The 18,409-nt window shown below is 38.8% G+C and overlaps 1 protein-coding gene across 1 annotated transcript in view; it reads left to right on the forward strand.

Annotated features, from left to right (window-relative positions):
* The first annotated feature begins 10,477 nt into the window (after nucleotides 1-10,477).
* Nucleotides 10,478-18,409, forward strand: part of ACYP2 (acylphosphatase 2) — a 177,023-nt gene continuing 169,091 nt past the window's right edge. Inside the window, exon 1 of the mRNA XM_030310588.1 lies at nucleotides 10,478-10,584. Coding sequence (XP_030166448.1) covers nucleotides 10,527-10,584 — 58 coding nt within the window. The 5' untranslated portion in view covers nucleotides 10,478-10,526. The remainder of the gene's footprint in view (nucleotides 10,585-18,409) is intronic.

Genomic DNA, 18,409 nt, shown 5'->3' on the forward strand with positions numbered 1-18,409 from the left:
TGTCTCAGAATGAGCATTTCTTGATTTAGATATCATGATGTGTGCAAATTTAGCTCACTTGCCCTGCCTTTCTCCGCCGCTGCCTCTCTTCTTCTGACATAATTTTATCATGAATCTTGGTTTCTTTCACCTCTTTAATTTCCGACAACATTCTTGAACCTCTATCTACCATTCCATCAACTAGAAGACCATCTCTCATTAAGGATGTTCTTGCTTGGATGGTACCCTTCACCTGTTCTTCTTCCCTTTTACTTCCCAAACTCTGTTGGCAGCAAATCTAGTTTTTTGGTTTTTTAAAAAAAATTTTTATGTTTACTTATTTTTGAGAGAGATAGAGCATAAGAAGGGGATGAGCAGAGAGAGAGGGAGACAAAGAATTCGAAGGGGCGCCTGGGTGGCGCAGTCGGTTAAGCGCCCGACTTCAGCCAGGTCACGATCTCGCGGTCCGTGAGTTCGAGCCCCGCGTCGGCTCTGTGCTGACAGCTCAGAGCCTGGAGCCTGCTTCCGATTCTGTGTCTCCCTCTCTCACTGACCCTCCCCCGTTCATGCTCTGTCTCTCTCTGTCCCAAAAATAAAATAAACGTTGAAAAAAAAATTTATAAAAAAAAAGAATTCGAAGCAGGCTCCAGGCTCTGAGCTGCCAGCACAGGGCCTGATGCGGGGCTCAAACCCGTAGAGTGCAGGATCATGACCTGAGTCAAAGTCAGACACTTAACTGACTGAGCCACCCAGGTGCCCTGGCAGCAAATCTAGCTTTAAATTTTTTGGGTGGCTAACACATTCTTTTCTGTAATCACAATTTTGTCTTCTGTGATTTGTCTATGAGTTTATTCTAAAATTGTAAAAAACAAATGCCCATTTACATTACCGTGTCTTCTCAGGTTTAATTCACTGCAGAGCCAAAATATACCTTTTGATTTCCTCTTTATATGGTCAATGTTAGAACCAGTGTACCAAAGAATATCCTGCAGTGTCACATTAAAATAGATTTTCCTTTTTTACCCTCCACCAATTGCACAAAATCATGCCACATTTTAATTTGTGTTATATTTGGTGTGCATGCCAAGAATGATATTTGAAACTGTGGTTTAGATTGATCATTCCATCATCAGACTATTTGTGAGGGACAACAATATATATTTGTAAGGGACAACAATACAGGAAAGTACCTAGTTTTTTCCAAATAAACAAACAAATAAATAACCCCTTGTGAATGAGAAATGGGTATGGAACAGTCAACTCAAACCACATAATGTAATGTCAAGAATACCGTGCCAGGAAGTTTGGACTTTGTAGGTCCTAGGAGGCTCTTGAAAGTTTTCAAAGAGTGCAAGCTACTTGGGTTTAAGCCTTCTTGGAAGCAAGTGTCCAAAGAAGGCAACCCCCCCAAGGGCAAGGGAATTTCAAAGTACCACTGGTCACTTTAATAGCATTCCCCGTATCAGGGAGCTTTGTGGTGAGAGGGCCTCACAGGACATCCAAAGAACTCACAAGTGACTCCATGAGAGGGTCAGCATTTGAACCTCTGAAGCCTATCCTGAATTCTTGATAAGAAGCCCTGATCAGCATCATCATTCTCTAAGACTGTGTAAGAATTATTTATTTAAATTTAAAAACTGATGGATATTTGCGTAGATTCCAATTCCAATTTTTTACTGTAACAACTTGCAGTGACAATTGTTTTATTTATATCTTTGAATCCCTGCCCAATTTTTTCCTTGGGAGAAATTTATAATTGCATAACTGCTGGGTAATGCATGTGTAATTCTTTATTTCTTTTTAAATTATGCTCCTTACTTCTTTTTTTTTCTTTTTTTTTTAACGTTTATTTATTTTTGAGACAGAGAGAGACAGAGCATGAACGGGGGAGGGGCAGAGAGAGAGGGAGACACAGAATCCGAAGCAGGCTCCAGGCTCTGAGCCATCAGCCCAGAGCCCGATGCGGGGCTCGAACCTATGGACCGCGAGATCGTGACCTGAGTTGAAGTCGGACGCTCAACCGACTGAGCCACCCAGACGCCCCTATGCTCCTTACTTCTTATAGCAGTTTTAGGACAACAGAAGAATTAAGCAGAGGGGTGCCTGGGTGGCTCAATCAGTTAATTGCCCCACTCTGGATTTTGGCTCAGGTCGTGATCTCATGGTTGGTGAGTTTGAGCCCCATGTCAGGCTTGTGCTGACAGCTCGGAGCCTGGAGCCTGCCTCGGATTCTGTGTGTGTGTGTGTGTGTGTGTGTGTGTGTGTGTGTCTCCCTTCCCTGCTCTCGCGCTCTCTCTCTCTCAAATATAAATAAATATTAGAAAAACTTAAAGGTTGCTGTAGACGAGTATACTGTAAACCACAATGCCTGTCTAGTACATAGTAGGAATTCAATCAGCTTTAACTGAATGAATTTTCTTGTAAGTTTTGTTTTTCCTGTAACATCCATATCTAATAGTCAAGATACTTTCATATTTAAGTGATATGTTGAGTAAAGAGCCCCCAAAACACGTACTGCTTATCATTTAGGGGTTTAGCATGCTCCTAAAATTATTTTGGAAGTGTGACACTGAAATGAGAGAACTTAGCTGGTATTAACATTCCTGAAGGACTGAATAGCATATCCACATGACCTGCCTTGCCTTGGACAGATGGTAGGTGGCAGCAACACACCAGAAATCATAGTTCACTTAAACAATTCGGGCTCTGAAAGGGTTCTTTTAAATTTATTATTTCACTAATTTTCTTTCAAAATAAGCAAGTAGACAATAAAAATAAATAAGTATGCTGCAACTAATTTATAGAATATAATATAGGTTGCCTAAACCTTTGTGCTATTATATCTCAATAGCAAGTTATATTTCAACACTCCAGGCTTAGTTTTATTACCATTCCTGGCTAGTTTCTTCTTATAATTTTTGTTTCTTCTCTTTGTAAGCACTAAAAATTTTAATGCTGCTTTATTGACAGGAGGGGGTGTGGCATATTTGAACTTACATTATGCTTAAACTTTGATCTACTCCTATTGTGAAGATTTTGTCCCCAGGCATTGCATTGGTCATGGTTCAATTACAGAAAAAATAATTCATTATAGACAGTTTAAACAGAAATGGATTTAACATTGGGCATTAAATGGCTTATGGAGTTGCTGAGGGGCCTAAAGAAAGAGTCTCTGGGCCAGTCGTTCTCAGCCTTAGCTTTGTACCCCAAGCATCTGGATTGCTTTTGAGAATATAGATTCTGGAATCCACTGCAGACATACTGAATCAAAACCTTTGGACATGTGTATGTGTATAATTAGTAAGCTCCCCTGGAGATTCTAATGTGCAGACAGGATTGAAAACCACTTTGAGGCTGACATTTCAGGATTGACTCTCACTGCAGCACTGGGCCACCAAGGGAGTTACTAAGTAGATTCTTCTGCAGTCAGGAAATGTGCTGAATTGAGAAGCTGCTGGCTTTAGAACTATCTCCCCTGCCACTATCAGGAAGCTGGTACAGTCAGGAAACTGCCACATCCAGGGAACTGAGACTCTAGAACCTGCCACACTTGCTATGATATTAACTAGTGAAATGAACGTCCTGCTCCCTGCTTGCCTCCTGGTGTCCAAGAAGCTGCAGTTATGTGACAATGCCACAGAAAAACCAAAATTCCTCTATGATTGTGCTCATCACAGAACCAGCAGCAGATGGCCTCTGTCTCTCATTCATGCCCTTGCTCCGCATCTAGCATTGTACTTCTGATGGCTGATCCTCTAGCATGTAAGGAATCCCAATTCCAAGAATGTCTATGGGATGGATGTAACTTTAAACTTTCCAGCTCTACAAAACAGGAAAGCAAGCTAGAAAGAGATTGGAATGGATGTTGTATACCAACTCAGTTATCCACCAAGGCATCATGAAATAGATTTGTTTTATTTTTTTCAATATTTTTTTTTCAAGTTTATTTATTTATTTTGAGAGAGTGAGAGTGGTGGGGGGGGGCAGAGAGAATCGCAAGCAGGCTCTGCACTGTCAGTGCAGAGCAGAGTGAGGGGCCCGAACCCATGAACTTTGAGACCATGACCTGAGCCAAAACCAAGAGTTGGATGCTTAACCAACTGAGTCACCCAGGCACCCAAAATAGGCATGTTTTATTTATTTATTAAAAAAAATTTTTAATGTTTTTATTTATTTTTGAAGGAGAGAGAGAGAGAGAGAGAGAGAGAGAGACAGAGCATGAGCAGGGGAGGAGTAGAGAGAGAGGGAGACACAGAATCAGAAGCAGGCTCTAGGCTGTAAGCTGTCAGCACAGAGCCTGATGTGGGGCTCGAACCCACAAACTGTGAGATCATGACCTGAGCTGAAGCCAGACACTCAATCAACTGAGCCACCCAGGCGCCCCATTAGATATGTTTTAAAGACAGGAGAACCCTTGATGTCACTAGCCCAGATCTGAGGGTAAATGTGATTTTATACCTTTCAGGCAATAAGCACACATGCATGCATGTGTGTATGTGTATGTGTATGTGTATGTGTGTGCACACTAAGGAGGAATTAGAAAGAATGTCCCCAGATAGGCTCCTTGCTTTCATAGGAAAAGCAAATCTGAGACTGCCTGAAGTCTGTGGTTGAGAAGTATTAGGAAGGGAAGGGCCTGGGCTGCCTACTTTTTTTCTGAGCTAGTGTTCGTCCGCTTTTTCCCCTTCCTGATCTTGGTGCTATATGCTATAGCTAAGACTCAGAGCCTGGGCACACTCTGTACATAAACTGGCTTTGCCATTTGTTGCCTCTGTAATGTGTCCAAGCAGCAGTACTGGTGATTAGTTTTTTCTTTATCTAATCTTAACTGTATCCTTTCTTTAGTCAAGACATACAGATGCATATTTCCTGTTTTCTAAAGCACTTGGTGCTAAGCATAATGGTATTTTTCCATACTGTTTATTCACATCTCAAACTTTCTCATGCATTTTATATATTTTCTTCTGGAAATGAACTATGTTTCTGTAACACATTCTTTTCATTAGTTGAGGTATTATTATATTTAATTATCTGTTTGTGCTTCTTTATACTGGTTAAGACCAGCTTTAGTGCTTTGAGAGTCAACTGTTCAGTTCTATCTTAGCTTGACTTAGGAATTTACGAAAAATTTAAATCATGTACCGATTTATTGAAACTAGGGGCCCCTGAGTGGCTCAGTCGGTTGAGCTGACTGTTTTTGGCTCTTGGTTTTGGCTCAGGTCATGATCTCACAGTTCGTGGGCTTGGGATTCTCTCTCTCTCCTCTCTCTCTGCGCCCCCCAACCCCCCAGCTCACATATGCACACACGCTCTCCCTCAAAATAAGTCAATAAACATTAAAAAAATTAAACTAATAATTTTGTTATTCACTACAGTGAGAAATTATTTTCAAATGTTATTATGAAAATATATAACAGGATATTAAAATGGACTTTTGAAAAGTAAATTTTTAATCTTAGAACAGTTTTAGATTTATAAAACTATTACTAAAATGGTACAGAGAGTTCTCCTATACCCTATACCGAGTTTCTCTTATTATTAATATCTTACATTAAGATGGTACATTTGTCACAGTTAATGACCCAATTATTGATACCTTACTGTTTCACTAAAGTCCACACTTTATTCAGATGTCCTCAGTTTTTACCGAAAATTTTTTCTGTTCCAGAATCCCATCCTTAATACACATTACCGTTAACCATCATGTCTCCTTAGGCTCCTTTTGGTCATTTCTCAGGATTTCACTGTTTTTCATAACTTTGACAGTTTTGAAGATTATTGAGCACATATTTTGTAGAATGAAAGGGACTCTTTTAAATTTTATATTTTATTTTAAAACTTTACCTAAGAATTTAAGATACACACAAAATTAGAGAACAGTATAATGACTCCCCATATACCCATGACTTACTTGCAATTACTATCACCGATTTACTAAGTTTATTCTCTAAACTGTCCTACCCCCAATCCTGGAGGATTTGCAAGCAAGTCCCAAATATCATTTCATAACACCCTAAAAGATTTCAGTATACACCTCTAATTGATAAGGCCTTTAAAAAATACACCACAATGTCATGATTATATATAACAAAGATAATCCTATAATATTTAATAGTCAACCTGTGTTTGGTCTCAAAAATGTCTTGTTGAACTTTCAAAATCACGATCCTAACAGGGTTTGTATATTGAATTCTGTTGATTTGGAAAATGGGACTTTTGTTTCAGTTTTAGCTGAGACCTGAGACTGAAAACAAAGCACTAGTTATACCCACATTTCAAGATGAGGTACTGGACTACCATGTTGTGTAAAAGGGGTATTAAGATCCTTAGCCCAACACCCACCTCGGGCTCGAGACAGGATTTCTTCCAGGAAAGTTATTGGAGGCTGTGGCTTTCTCTCTTCTCCCAGGTCCCACCAAGGGAGAGAAAAAAACAGGTGTTTTCCCTTCACTACCTGGTGAAAGGGGTCTTTAAAGGGGTCTTTAAAAGAACCCCTTCTTTTGAGAGCTTGGCATTTACTCGTTGGAGCTAGAAGGGACTGGCATTTGACCCATGACTGCAGAAAGTAAAGAGGAAAGGTTGTGGCTGGAAATACTTGAATGATGCCTGCCAAGAGAGCAGACAGAGGTGGTCACATTCAGAGCAAACTGCACCTTCTATCAGTGGTAGGACAGGGGTATGAGTCCCCACAATTAGATGTAATGGAAAGGAGGAATCTGGTCCTGTGTTTATTTTAAAAGGGATCCCAGCCCACATAGCCTTCTTGTTGGGGGCTAGTCTAAGCAGAAAGGGGTTGGAGGTGTAGTATTCAATACAGAAGTTGGAATGGGGATGTGTGCCCCTAGGCAAAGTATAGACATCATTTACCAAGACAGCAAAGGTCAGGAATTCCTGGTGGGGAAAAGCCCTGAATCCCCCCAGAAAGATTCCTTCAAAAGAACTAATCAGCTTTGAATATCTACCAATCCTGGAGAGCCCACACTGAATTCCAAAAGTACAAGTTCTTTCCAATTCTCATCTAGGCAGAGAGAAACTAAGGCAAGAGAAGGAATCAACCATGCCTAGCCTAACAGTACCAAGCTAGGAGAGGGAAATGACTTTAATGGTAAATGTACTTCTGAGCTTTGAATATCAAATTGGACTGTGATAAAGAAAAATTGGTTCAAACCTGGGACAGAATTTCCTTCTGAGAAGAAATATGCTTTCCTGATAAAATGCTTAAGAAATTTTCTGATAAATTATGAGATTACAGCCTCTTCTGGGAAACTAGCTACTTCTTCATGTGACTAACAGTCTGGTGTCTAATGATTTTGAATCCAGTTTAGTACTAATTATCTAACCATTTCTTTGTCTGTAAAGTATTCCTTCCATGAGGGAATCATGGAATTGGTTTGTTCAGGCCTTTTCAACTGTGGAAGTTAATAGTTGATATTTTGTTGACTCTTTCTCTTTTAACATAATGATTACAAAACTATTTCAGTGGTGGAAATATGTTGATAGATTAAGTAATTTTGGTTGTGCCTGAAATTAATTATACCTTAATATCAAATTTCTGAGAAATCACTCTAGGAATAACTTTCAACTGACCCTTCGTGGTGATAATACAGAGATTTATAGATGAGACCTACTCAGTTCAAACATCATTTGGGTACAGAGACTATATTGTCTGTCCCTATTTTACAAGTTCTGTGGCCTGGTCATTAAAAAAAATTTTTTTTTTAATGTTTACTTTTGAAATAGAGAGAGAGCAAGCAGGAGAGGGGCAGAGAAAGAGGGACACATGGAATTCAAAGCAGGCTCCAGACTCAGATGTCAGCACAGAGCCTGATGTGGGGCTCGATCTCACAAACCTTGAAATCACGACCTAGGTTTTAATTTCAATCAGTAACAAAAAGCCTAGTTACCTCAAGTCTATTGCTCAGGTTCCAAAATGAAAACTTTTCTTCTAATTGAGTCATGTATTGTATGTGAAGCACCTGCTTACATTTGTTTGTGTCAGAAACCAAACAGTCATACACTCATGTAGTGTTGGTAGTGGTATATTTAAATTGGTGCAGCCCTTTGGAAAACCATGTGGCAATATGTATCAAGAAAATTACAGATTTAAACAGTTTGGGTATTCAAACTTCTAAATAATTTAAAAATATGGGAAGAAAGCTATGTCAATGAATATTTCCCTCACAATATTTTTTATGGTAATGACAAATTAGAAGCAATCTGAGTGTGTAATAGGGACTTAGGTAAATTTATGGTTATACCCACTTAACAGAGTATCATGAAACTAGTAAAATATTCATTCAAAAGACTATAATATGGAAAAAGAAAAAATAAAGGTTGAATTTGTATTATGACTTTACTTAGAATATATGTATAAGAGAACCTACAAATGATAAAGATTGTGTTAGGGTTATAGATTATTTTTTCCTACTGAAAAAAAGTTTCTCTATGCAAAGATGTTTCTATTATTTAAAATTAGCTTAATTATTAGTGATATTTGTTTAAAATTTTTACAGTCTTAGTATCACATATTATTGGCAATCCATGCTGAAAAATGTCTGTTTGCTAATGTTCTGTAGTTGGCGGACACAGTAAATTTTTTAGCTAAGCAAATGTCAATTGTTGCTATAGCATTCTAAAATTACAATAAAGCTACATAATAATTGGCAGGGGCACTCTTGGGTAAACGTGGGGAAAAGTCCAAGATTAAGAAAAAGAAAATGTCAAGCTTATCAGTGACAGGATTAGTGGTAGTGACAGGATCTCAACCCAATTTGAGTTTTACTTCTTAGAAGGCACAGGGCTAGTGAAGAAGACACTAATAATTAGGATGAAATCTGGTAAGCATTTGCACAGGCAACTAAAAGGAATAGGGGGAGATTTGGGAATTAGAGGAAGTAGTCTAAATAAAGTAGATCCAAGAACAAAGATTTACAAAACATTTTTTTTTTTTTAGTTAAATTATTTATTTATTTTGAGAGAGAGACATAATGAGCAGGGGAGGGGCAGAGAGAGAGGGAGACAGGCTTGGCATGTCAGCACGGAGCCCTATGTAGGTCTGGAACTCAACGAACTGTGAGATCATGACCTGAGCTGAAACCGAGAGTCCCATGTTGAATTGACTGAACCACTCAGGTGCCCCTAAAGATTTTTTTTTAAAGGTCAAGGTATGTTCAGAGAGCAGAATAATTCAAAGTGCCTTGACGGTAGGTTACCTATAAACTACAGAATAATTTATGGATGGGGATAAGCAGGTAATAAGAGGTTAGTGAAGGCTGAAGGCCTTCAGTTTTGTTTAGAATGCAATGTAGAAACTCTATAGAGACATCATTGAAAAGAATGGTGTAGGATCTATGTAGATTCTAGAGTGGACATGGAATAAACACGGGGAAGAGAGGTAGACATAATTGTCAGATCTCTGTAATAAACCAGGATCTTCATTACATAAAATTACCTGGATTAGCACTTCCAGAATACTGGAATTTTACTTTAAAATGTTTCAACCAAATTCTAACCAACTTTTAGATGATTTTTGGTGTTCTCTACTAGAATTGGCACATAATATTGAATCATATTGTAGAGGATTATTTTAACTCTGTGGCCAGATGCAGAGAAATATGTAAAGGTATTGAAGCCAACAAATTATGTTGAGAAATGCAAATTCTCACAAGTAAAAAAATCTGGAATTCTAGAAGGCAGCAGATTATCAATAGCTGTATCCAGATTCTTCGCAGTGGTGGGTTGCTTTAAATTAAGACTTCATAACAGCTCACCATAAAGTGCATTCTCTAAGTACAAACTGCCTTAACCTTGTAGGCAATTGGGATGTCGCTCAACAATAAGACCATAAAAAAGCTATGTGAGTGAACGGCAGGCAAGAAGATTTCCCCCCCACTCTCCGTTTCCACCAGCATAAAAGAAGTTAGATTTTTCAAGTTTCTTATCCCAGAAAATACTACAATCCACTTGAATATGGATTCAGGCCCCAAACCTTTCTGACTCAACAGTAGAGATGAAAATGTGCACACATTACCTTAAGAATTGGCTCAAAATCGCCAAATAGACTTGGCAGTCGCCCAAACATTTAATAAGAATTAACTCAATAACCAAGTGCCCTCAATCAACAAGCTGGCAGATCTTTCATTTCAAAAGCAATCACGTTTGGTTACCAAACTATTGACATCTGGGCACAGCATCCGGCTTTTATTTACCAACACTGAGAAACGAGCCCGGAGGTTAATTAAATCGCAGGGAACATGGAACCGGCGGGGAAGCAAGTCAGGTTCCATAAGGGAGGGGAGGGCAAAGAGGGAGGCCTCGGGGCCAGGGACCGAACGGTCTTCCCGTCCAGCGTCCTTAGCTGCCCCCGATCCCAGTACCCGCAGTCTCATTTGCCACCTTCCGACGCGTGACCCCGGCGCGCTCGCGTCCCGGGCTGGTGACAGGCGCGGGGTACGCCGAGAGGTCCCATGTGCCCCCTCCCTTTCCTGGCCGCCGCAGTCGCCGCGTCCCGAACCCCACTCCGGCTCCTCGGCAGAGGACTCGCCGCCATGTCTGCCGCCAGGCGACTCAAATCCGTGGACTACGAGGTGTTCGGGAGAGTGCAGGGTAGGGGACGGCCCCCACCTCCCCGCGACAGTGGGAGATCAAAGAGGTGTTCTGGGCACAAGGGGAGAAAGCTAAGAAAAGTGCCTCCCATCTTAAGGACGCCCCCCCTCCCTCCCCGCTGTGGCCGGGACTTCCGCTCGGCCATGACACAGCAGCCGCGGATGGGACTGCATCCAAGCGCGCATGCGCCGAAGACCTGGGGTGGGAGAGGAGAGGGAGAGCAGAGAACGCTGTGGGTGTGAGGAGGGGGCGAGGGGAGGTAGGAAGGGGACTGCTGGGCTTTCCGAGCCCGCGGAATGAGGAGGTGCGGGGTTGGGGGGCGGGCGGAGTGGGAAAGAATAAAGTTGGGTAGGAAATGAAGAGAGGGCATTTGAACTAGTGGTCTTCGTTTCAAGCCACTGAAATTGGGCTTGAATTTCAGAAGGGACACTTGATGTTTGAGGGTTCGCTTTGCCAGATTACCCTTTCTCCCCCTTCTGTGTAGCTCTTAACAGAATTCAGTTATCTAGTTTTTGTTTCATCAAAAATTTAGTTGCAAAGGATGTAATATTTGGCTGATTTTTACTATTGTTAGTTCAAAATTAAAATGTTAAGTCACTCAGGAATTTATCCAATGGAATATAAATAAGTTAGTGATTTAATAATTGCCATCATTTAAAGTTTTTTTTAGCGTTGGAAAATTTTACATCATACCTTTTCCTCTTTGAGTTTGATTTCCATTCCACTTCCCCCACAGAATTTTATCCCATTGTTATGTTTGAGAGTTTGTTATTGATCACCCTATCAAGCTTTTTTGCAATATGTATGTACAGTATGTATGTGTATATATGCACATATACATTTAAATATATTTTCTTAATTTCCTATGACCATAAAGCTTTATATTTTTTTTTCTTCTGGCTTGAGTTGCTATTATGATTACTAATAGAATACAGTTCATGTAAATAATAAAACTATACTTAAAAACATGATAAATGTTATTCAATTTAAAAGGAAAATCTGTACTGAAGACTTATTTCTTAAGGAGAAAGCTGGAGGTGTTTGTGGAAACTTGATCAAAGAAACTGTACTCTATTTTGGTACTCTAGAGGTTTTTATGCTTTGGGGTGATGCACAGAATGAGATTAAGGGCTTTCCTTTCAAAGATGTTTGTGCAAAGGGCTGTAGGAAAGGAGAACCACCCCAGACCACAGGTGCTTTCTCAGACAGGCCAACACGAGGAAAGAATACATGTGGATGTTGAAGATCTGGAAACTGATTTTCTTAAAATTATCTAAGGCCTTGTACCTATAGTAAGTCTTTGTGTATGCCCAGGGATCTGGTATTCTGGGTTGGAAATTGCCAGAATAAGTCATTTGAAACACAGGACATAAAATATGAAAATATTTTATGACAAAATATTTGGTCATTTGGACAGAAATGGCACTAATTAAGGAGTGTGTGTGTGTGCATGTGTGTGTGCGTGTGTGCACATGCGCAGGTGTGACATTTATAGGGTATGTTCCATGTGCTGAGTATCTTACTATTGTTAACTTAATCCTTATCACAGTTTTGTGAGAAATATGTCTTATTCCCGTTTGCACAGTGAGAAAACAGATACAGAGAGGTTCACTAACTTAGACAAGTCCTGAGTTGATAAATGGGATTTGATCCTGCATTTCTCAAATTCTAAAACCTGCATGTTTCCATTATGCAGTGTTTTGTGTTAATGCATAATGTATTTCTCTTGATTTTAACAATATAATTGTACTTTTGTGTATGTGGTGGTTATGTGGTATATAATGATCAATTATATATGGCATGTAAAGATCAACTACACATGAAGAGTGGGGTTTAAAAAATCATCTCTAGGCCTAACTCCTATAGTTTGTGGTATGTTAAATGGAAGAGTACATGCATACTATTGGTTTATCAAAGCATAGTGTATGTGACAAATTCAGAGTCAGATATTTGCACACATATACACTGACATTTGCTGGAACCTAGGATATGCCAAGTTCTGTACTCAATATTTTACATATATTATCTCATTTAATCCTCAACCCTGTGACCTCAACATTTTCCTCATGTATCAGGTAGAAAAATTGAGGCATAGAGAAGTAACTTTCTCAGGTTACAGAGCAAATTAAGTAGTGGTGATAGGATTTGTACCTTGACATTCTGATACCCAAGCCCATGCTCTTAATCACTATAACTCATTGATTCTCCTTTCAATACCTTTTCCACCTTTATTTTGCCTCTTCCTAACTTATGCACCAAACACACACACATATATATACTGATACAGGACACTTAGACTCAGCCATTTGGACCAGTCTGGATGACCTGAGGACATTTTTTTTTTTTTTAAATTTTTTTTTTCAACGTTTATTTATTTTTGGGACAGAGAGAGACAGAGCATGAACGGGGGAGGGGCAGAGAGAGAGGGAGACACAGAATCGGAAACAGGCTCCAGGCTCTGAGCCATCAGCCCAGAGCCTGACGCAGGGCTCGAACTCACGGACCGCGAGATCGTGACCTGGCTGAAGTCGGACGCTTAACCGACTGCGCCACCCAGGCGCCCCGACCTGAGGACATTTTTATGGCTTATGACCCTGAGGACTTTTGGCTCCAAGGAAGTTTGACCTGGTCCATAAACAGTCAGATGTTTGACTCTGTCTCTGTTGCTTGGTGACACTGCCACTATTTCTTTATATTAGTCTATATCTTTGTCTCACAAAACCCACAGTTTTCTTACAGATTATGTAAGAAATAAATACAAACCATTAGCCTTTTGTCTAAGTCATAATGCTTATATAGAAATTATTGATAATAATAAAAACAAAATTTAATTTTAATATAAAATGGACAATAATTAGAGGAAACATTTTATTATTTTTTTAAATGTTTATTTATTTTTGAGAGAGAGAGAGAGAGACAGAGTGTGAGCAGGGGAGGGGCAGAGTGAGAGGGAGACACAGAATCTGAGGCAGGCTCCAGGCTCTGAGCTGTCAGCACAGAGCCCGACACGAAGCTTGAACTCACAGACTGCAAGATCATGACCTGAGCTGAAGTCGGACACTTAACCAACTGAGCCACCCAGGTGCCCCTAGAGGAAACATTTTAAGATTAAATTTTAATTTAAAAGTATGGAATAATAAAATCTTAGTGAAAGCTGACTTGCTGGAAATAATAGCTATAAAAATAAATTTACAATGGAAGAAGCAACGATTGGGAACATTTTATATGGACACAATTTAGATTGATAAATAAAATTGTCAGTAAAATACTTAAATGGAAAATATTCCCAATGAAGATGGTTTCAATGATATCAAAATGAATATGGAAAATATGGAAAATGATTTAATTATCCTGTCCTGATGGAAAATTGATCAATGAATTAAACTGGCTTAATGGAGTTTATGGACAGAAAATATTTTCCAACCAAAATCAAGGTTTGTTATATGCCTGTTTAGAATGTTTGAATTTAAGGAGCACCTGGGTGGCTCAGTTGTTTAAATGTCCAACTCTTGATTTCGGCTCAGGTCATGATCTTGTGGTTGATGGGTTTGAGCCGTGCATCGGGCTCTAGGCTGTCAGTGCCTGTAATTCTCTGTCTCTCTCCCTCTCTCTCTCTCTCTCTGCTCCTCCCCCACACTATCTCTCTCTCAAAATAAATAAACAATAAAAAAAATGAATTTAACTTGGTGACAAAAGGCAGTCAAAACATTCTAGAGGTCAAAGGTGTGTTCTGCCTTATTCTCAAATACAGCAAAATTTACAAACATCATATTCTAAGAATTAGTTTATAACTTGGTTGTTTGAAATTCAGGAAAATACACTCATAGAGATATTATTACCAATAGTGGATTCACTTCTCAGGTGGATCTGCAAAGTCTACATATAGAGCCTTTGGGTGCTGTTGCTTTCCATTGCTGCTTCTCTTCCTCTACCTTTTTTAAAAATAAATCTTTTGTTTTAGAATAGTTTGAAATTTATAGACAAGTTAGAAGATACTATAGGGATTCAGTTACTTCCTTCCTTTGTTCCTTCCTTTCTAAAATGTTTATTATTTATTTATTTTGTTAATTTTTAAATTTATTGTTATTTTTTATTTTTAATTTACATCCAAGTTAGTTAGCATATAGTGCAATAATGATTTCAGGAGTAGATTCCAGTGATCCATCCCCTATGTATAATACCCAGTGCTCATCCCAGCAAATGTCCTCCCTAATGCTCCTTACCCATTTAACCCATCTCTCCACCCACAAGCCTTACAGCAACCATCAGTTTGTTCTCTGTATTTAAGAGTCTCTTATGTTTTGTCGCCCTCCCTGTTTTTATATTATTTTTGCTTCTTGTCCCTTAGGTTCATCTGTTTTGTATCTTAAATTCCACATATGAGTGAAGTCATAATATTTGTCTTTCTCTGACTAATTTCACTTAGCATAATACCCTCTAGCTCCATCCATGCAGTAGCAAATGGCAAGTTTTCATTCTTTTTGATTGCTGAGTAATATTCCAGTGTGTGTGTGAGCACGCGCATGTGTAAATATGTACATATATATGTGTGTGCGCACGCACACAGACACACACACACACACACACACACACACATCCCACATCTTCTTTATCCATTCATCTTTTGATGGACATTTGGGCTCTTTACATACTATTGTCAATAGCACTGCTATCAACATTTGAAACGGCACACCTGTATTCCTTGGATAAATACCTAGTAGTGCAATTCCTGGGTGTAGGGTAGTTCTATTTTTAGTTTTTTGAGGAACCTCCATACTGTTTTTCAGAGTGGCTGCACCAGCTTGCATTGCCACCAACAATGCGAAAGAGATCCTCTTTCTCACATCCTCACCAACATCTGTTGTTGCCTGAGTTGTTAATGTTAGCTGTTCTGACAGGTGTGAGATGGTATCTCATTGTGGTTTTGATTTGTATTTGCCTGCCGATGAGTGATATTGAGCATTTTTTTCATGTGTCAGTTGGCCATCTGGATGTCTTCTTTGGAGAAGTGTCTATTCATGTCTTTTGCCCATTTCTTCACTGGATTATTTGTTTTCTGGGTGTTGAGTTTGATAAATTCTTTATAGATTTTTGATACTAACCTTTTATCTGATATGTCAGATAAGTCAGAAGATTGATTGTCTTCTCCCATTGTGTTGGTTGCCTTTTAGTTTTGCTGATTGTTTCCTTCACTGTGCAGAAGCTTTGTATTTTGATGAGGTCCCAATAGTTCATTTTTGCTTTTGTTTCCCTTGCCTCTGGAGACTTCTTGAGTAAGAAGTTGCTGCAGCTGAGGTCAAAGAGGTTTTTGTCTGCTTTCTTCTCTAGGATTTTGGGCTTCCTGTCTTACATTGAGGTCTTTCATCCATTTTGAGTTTATTTTTGTGTATGGTGTAAGAAAAGTGATTCAGGTTTACTTTTCTGCATGTTGCTGTCCAGTTTTCCCAGCACCACTTACTGAAGAGACTATCTTTATTCCATTGGATATTCTTTCCTGCTTTGTCAAAGATTAGTTGGCCATATATTTGTGGGTCCTTTTCTGGGTTCTCTATTCTGTTCTATTGATCTGAGTGTCTGTTTTTGTGCCAGTACCATACTGTCTTGATGATTACAGCTTTATATTACATCTTGAAGTTCGGGATTGTGATGCCTCCAGCTTGTGTTTCTTTCTCAAGATTCTTGGCTATTCATGGTGTTTTCTGGTTCCATACAAATTTTAGGATTGTTTGTTCTAGCTCTCTGAAGAATGCTGGTATTATTTTGATAGGGATTGCATTGAATATGTAGATTGCTTTGGGTAGTATTATTTTAATAATATTTGTTCTTTCAATCCATGAACATGGAATGTTTTTCCATTTTTTTAAATGTCTTCTTCAATTTCTTTCATAAGCTTTCCATAGTTTTCAGTGTATAGATTTTTCACCTCTTTGGATAGGTTTATTCTTAGGTATTTTATGATTTTTGGTGCAATGGTAAATGGGATCAATTCCTTGATTTCTCTTTCTGTTGCTTCATTATTGGTGTATAGGAATGCAACCTATTTCTGTACATTGATTTTATATCCTATGACTTTGGTGAATTCATGAATCAGTTCGAGCAGTTTTTTGGTGGAATTTTAGGGTTTTCCATATAGAGTTTCATGTCATCTGTGAAGAGTGAAAGTTTGACTTTCTCCTTGCCAATTTGGATGCCTTTTATTTCTTGTATTATCTGATTTTTGAGGCTAGGACTTCCAATACTATGTTGAATAACAATGGCGACAGTGGACATCCCTGTCGTGTTCCTGACCTTGGGGGAAAGCTTTCAGTTTTCCCCATTGAGGATGATATTAGTAGTGGGTCTTTCATATATAGCTTTTATCATCTTGAGGTATGATCCTTCTATCACTACTTTCTTGAGGGTTTTTATCAAGAAAGATGCTATATTTTGTCAAATGCTTTCTCTGCATCTATTGAGAGGATCATATGGTTCTTGTCCTTTCTTTTATTGATATGATGTATCACATTATTGTTTTGTGGATATTGAACCAGCCCTGCATCCCAGGTATAAATCCCACTTGGTCGTGGTGAGTAATTCTTTTAATGTCTTATTGGATCCAGTTGGCTAGTATCTTGTTGAGGATTTTTGCATCCATGTTCATCAGGAAAATTGGTATATAGTTCTGCTTTGTAGTGGGGTCTTTGTCTGGTCTTGGAATCAAGGTAATGCTGGCTTATGAAGCTGGCTTATGAATGAGTTTGGAAGTTTTCCTTCCATTTCTATTTTTTGCAACAGCTTCAAAAGAATAGGTGTTAACTTTTCTTTAAATGTTTGGTAGAATTTCCCTGGAAAGCCATCTGGCCCTGGACTCTTATTTTTTGGGAGATATTTGGTTATTAATTCGATTTATTTACTGGTTATGGGTCTGTTCAAATTTTCTATTTCTTCTTGTTTAAGTTTTGGTAGTGTCTATGTTTCTAAGAATTTGTCCATTTCTTCCAGATTGCCCAATTTATTGGTGTATAATTGCTTACAATATTCTCATATTATTGGTTGTATTTCTGCTGTGTTGGTTATGATCTCTCTTTCATTCTGTATTTATTTATTAAACAATTATTTTAATGTTTATTTACTTTTGAGAGAATGAGAGAGACAGAGGTGTGAGTGGGTGAGGGGCAGAGAGGGGGAGACACAGAATTGGAAGTAGTCTCCAAGCCATGAGCATAGAGCCTGGCGTGGGGCTTGGACTCACAGACCATGAGATCATGACCTGAACTGAAGTCAGATGCTTAACCGACTGAGCCACCCAGGTGCCCCTCCTGTTTCATTCTTGATTTTATTTATTTGGGTCCTTTCCTTTTTCTTTTTGATCAAACTAGCTAAGTTATCAATTTTGTTAATTTTTTCAAAGAACCAGCTCCTGGTTTCATTGATCCATTCTACTGTTTTTATTTTGGTGTTGATAGCATTGATTTTTGTTTTATTCTTTATTATTTCCCATCTTTTGGTGGTTTTGGGTCTTATTTGCTGTTCTTTTTCCAGCTCTTTAAGATGTAAGATTAGGTTGTGTATCTGACACCTTTCTTCCTTCTTTAGGAAAGCCTGGATTGCTGTATACTTCCCTCTTTTGGCCACCTTTGCTGTGTTCCTGAGGTTTTGGGCTATGGTGTTATCATTTTCATTGGCTTCCTTGTACTTTTTAATTTTCTCTGTATCTTCTTGGTTAGCCCATTCATTCTTTAGCAGAATGTTCTTTAGTCTTCAAGTATTTGTTGTCTTTCCAAATTTTTTTGTGTGGTTGATTTCGAGTTTCATAGTGTTGTAGTCTGAAAATATGCATGGTATG

Source organism: Lynx canadensis, chromosome A3, assembly GCF_007474595.2.
Source record: "Lynx canadensis isolate LIC74 chromosome A3, mLynCan4.pri.v2, whole genome shotgun sequence".
NCBI lineage: Eukaryota > Metazoa > Chordata > Mammalia > Carnivora > Felidae > Lynx > Lynx canadensis.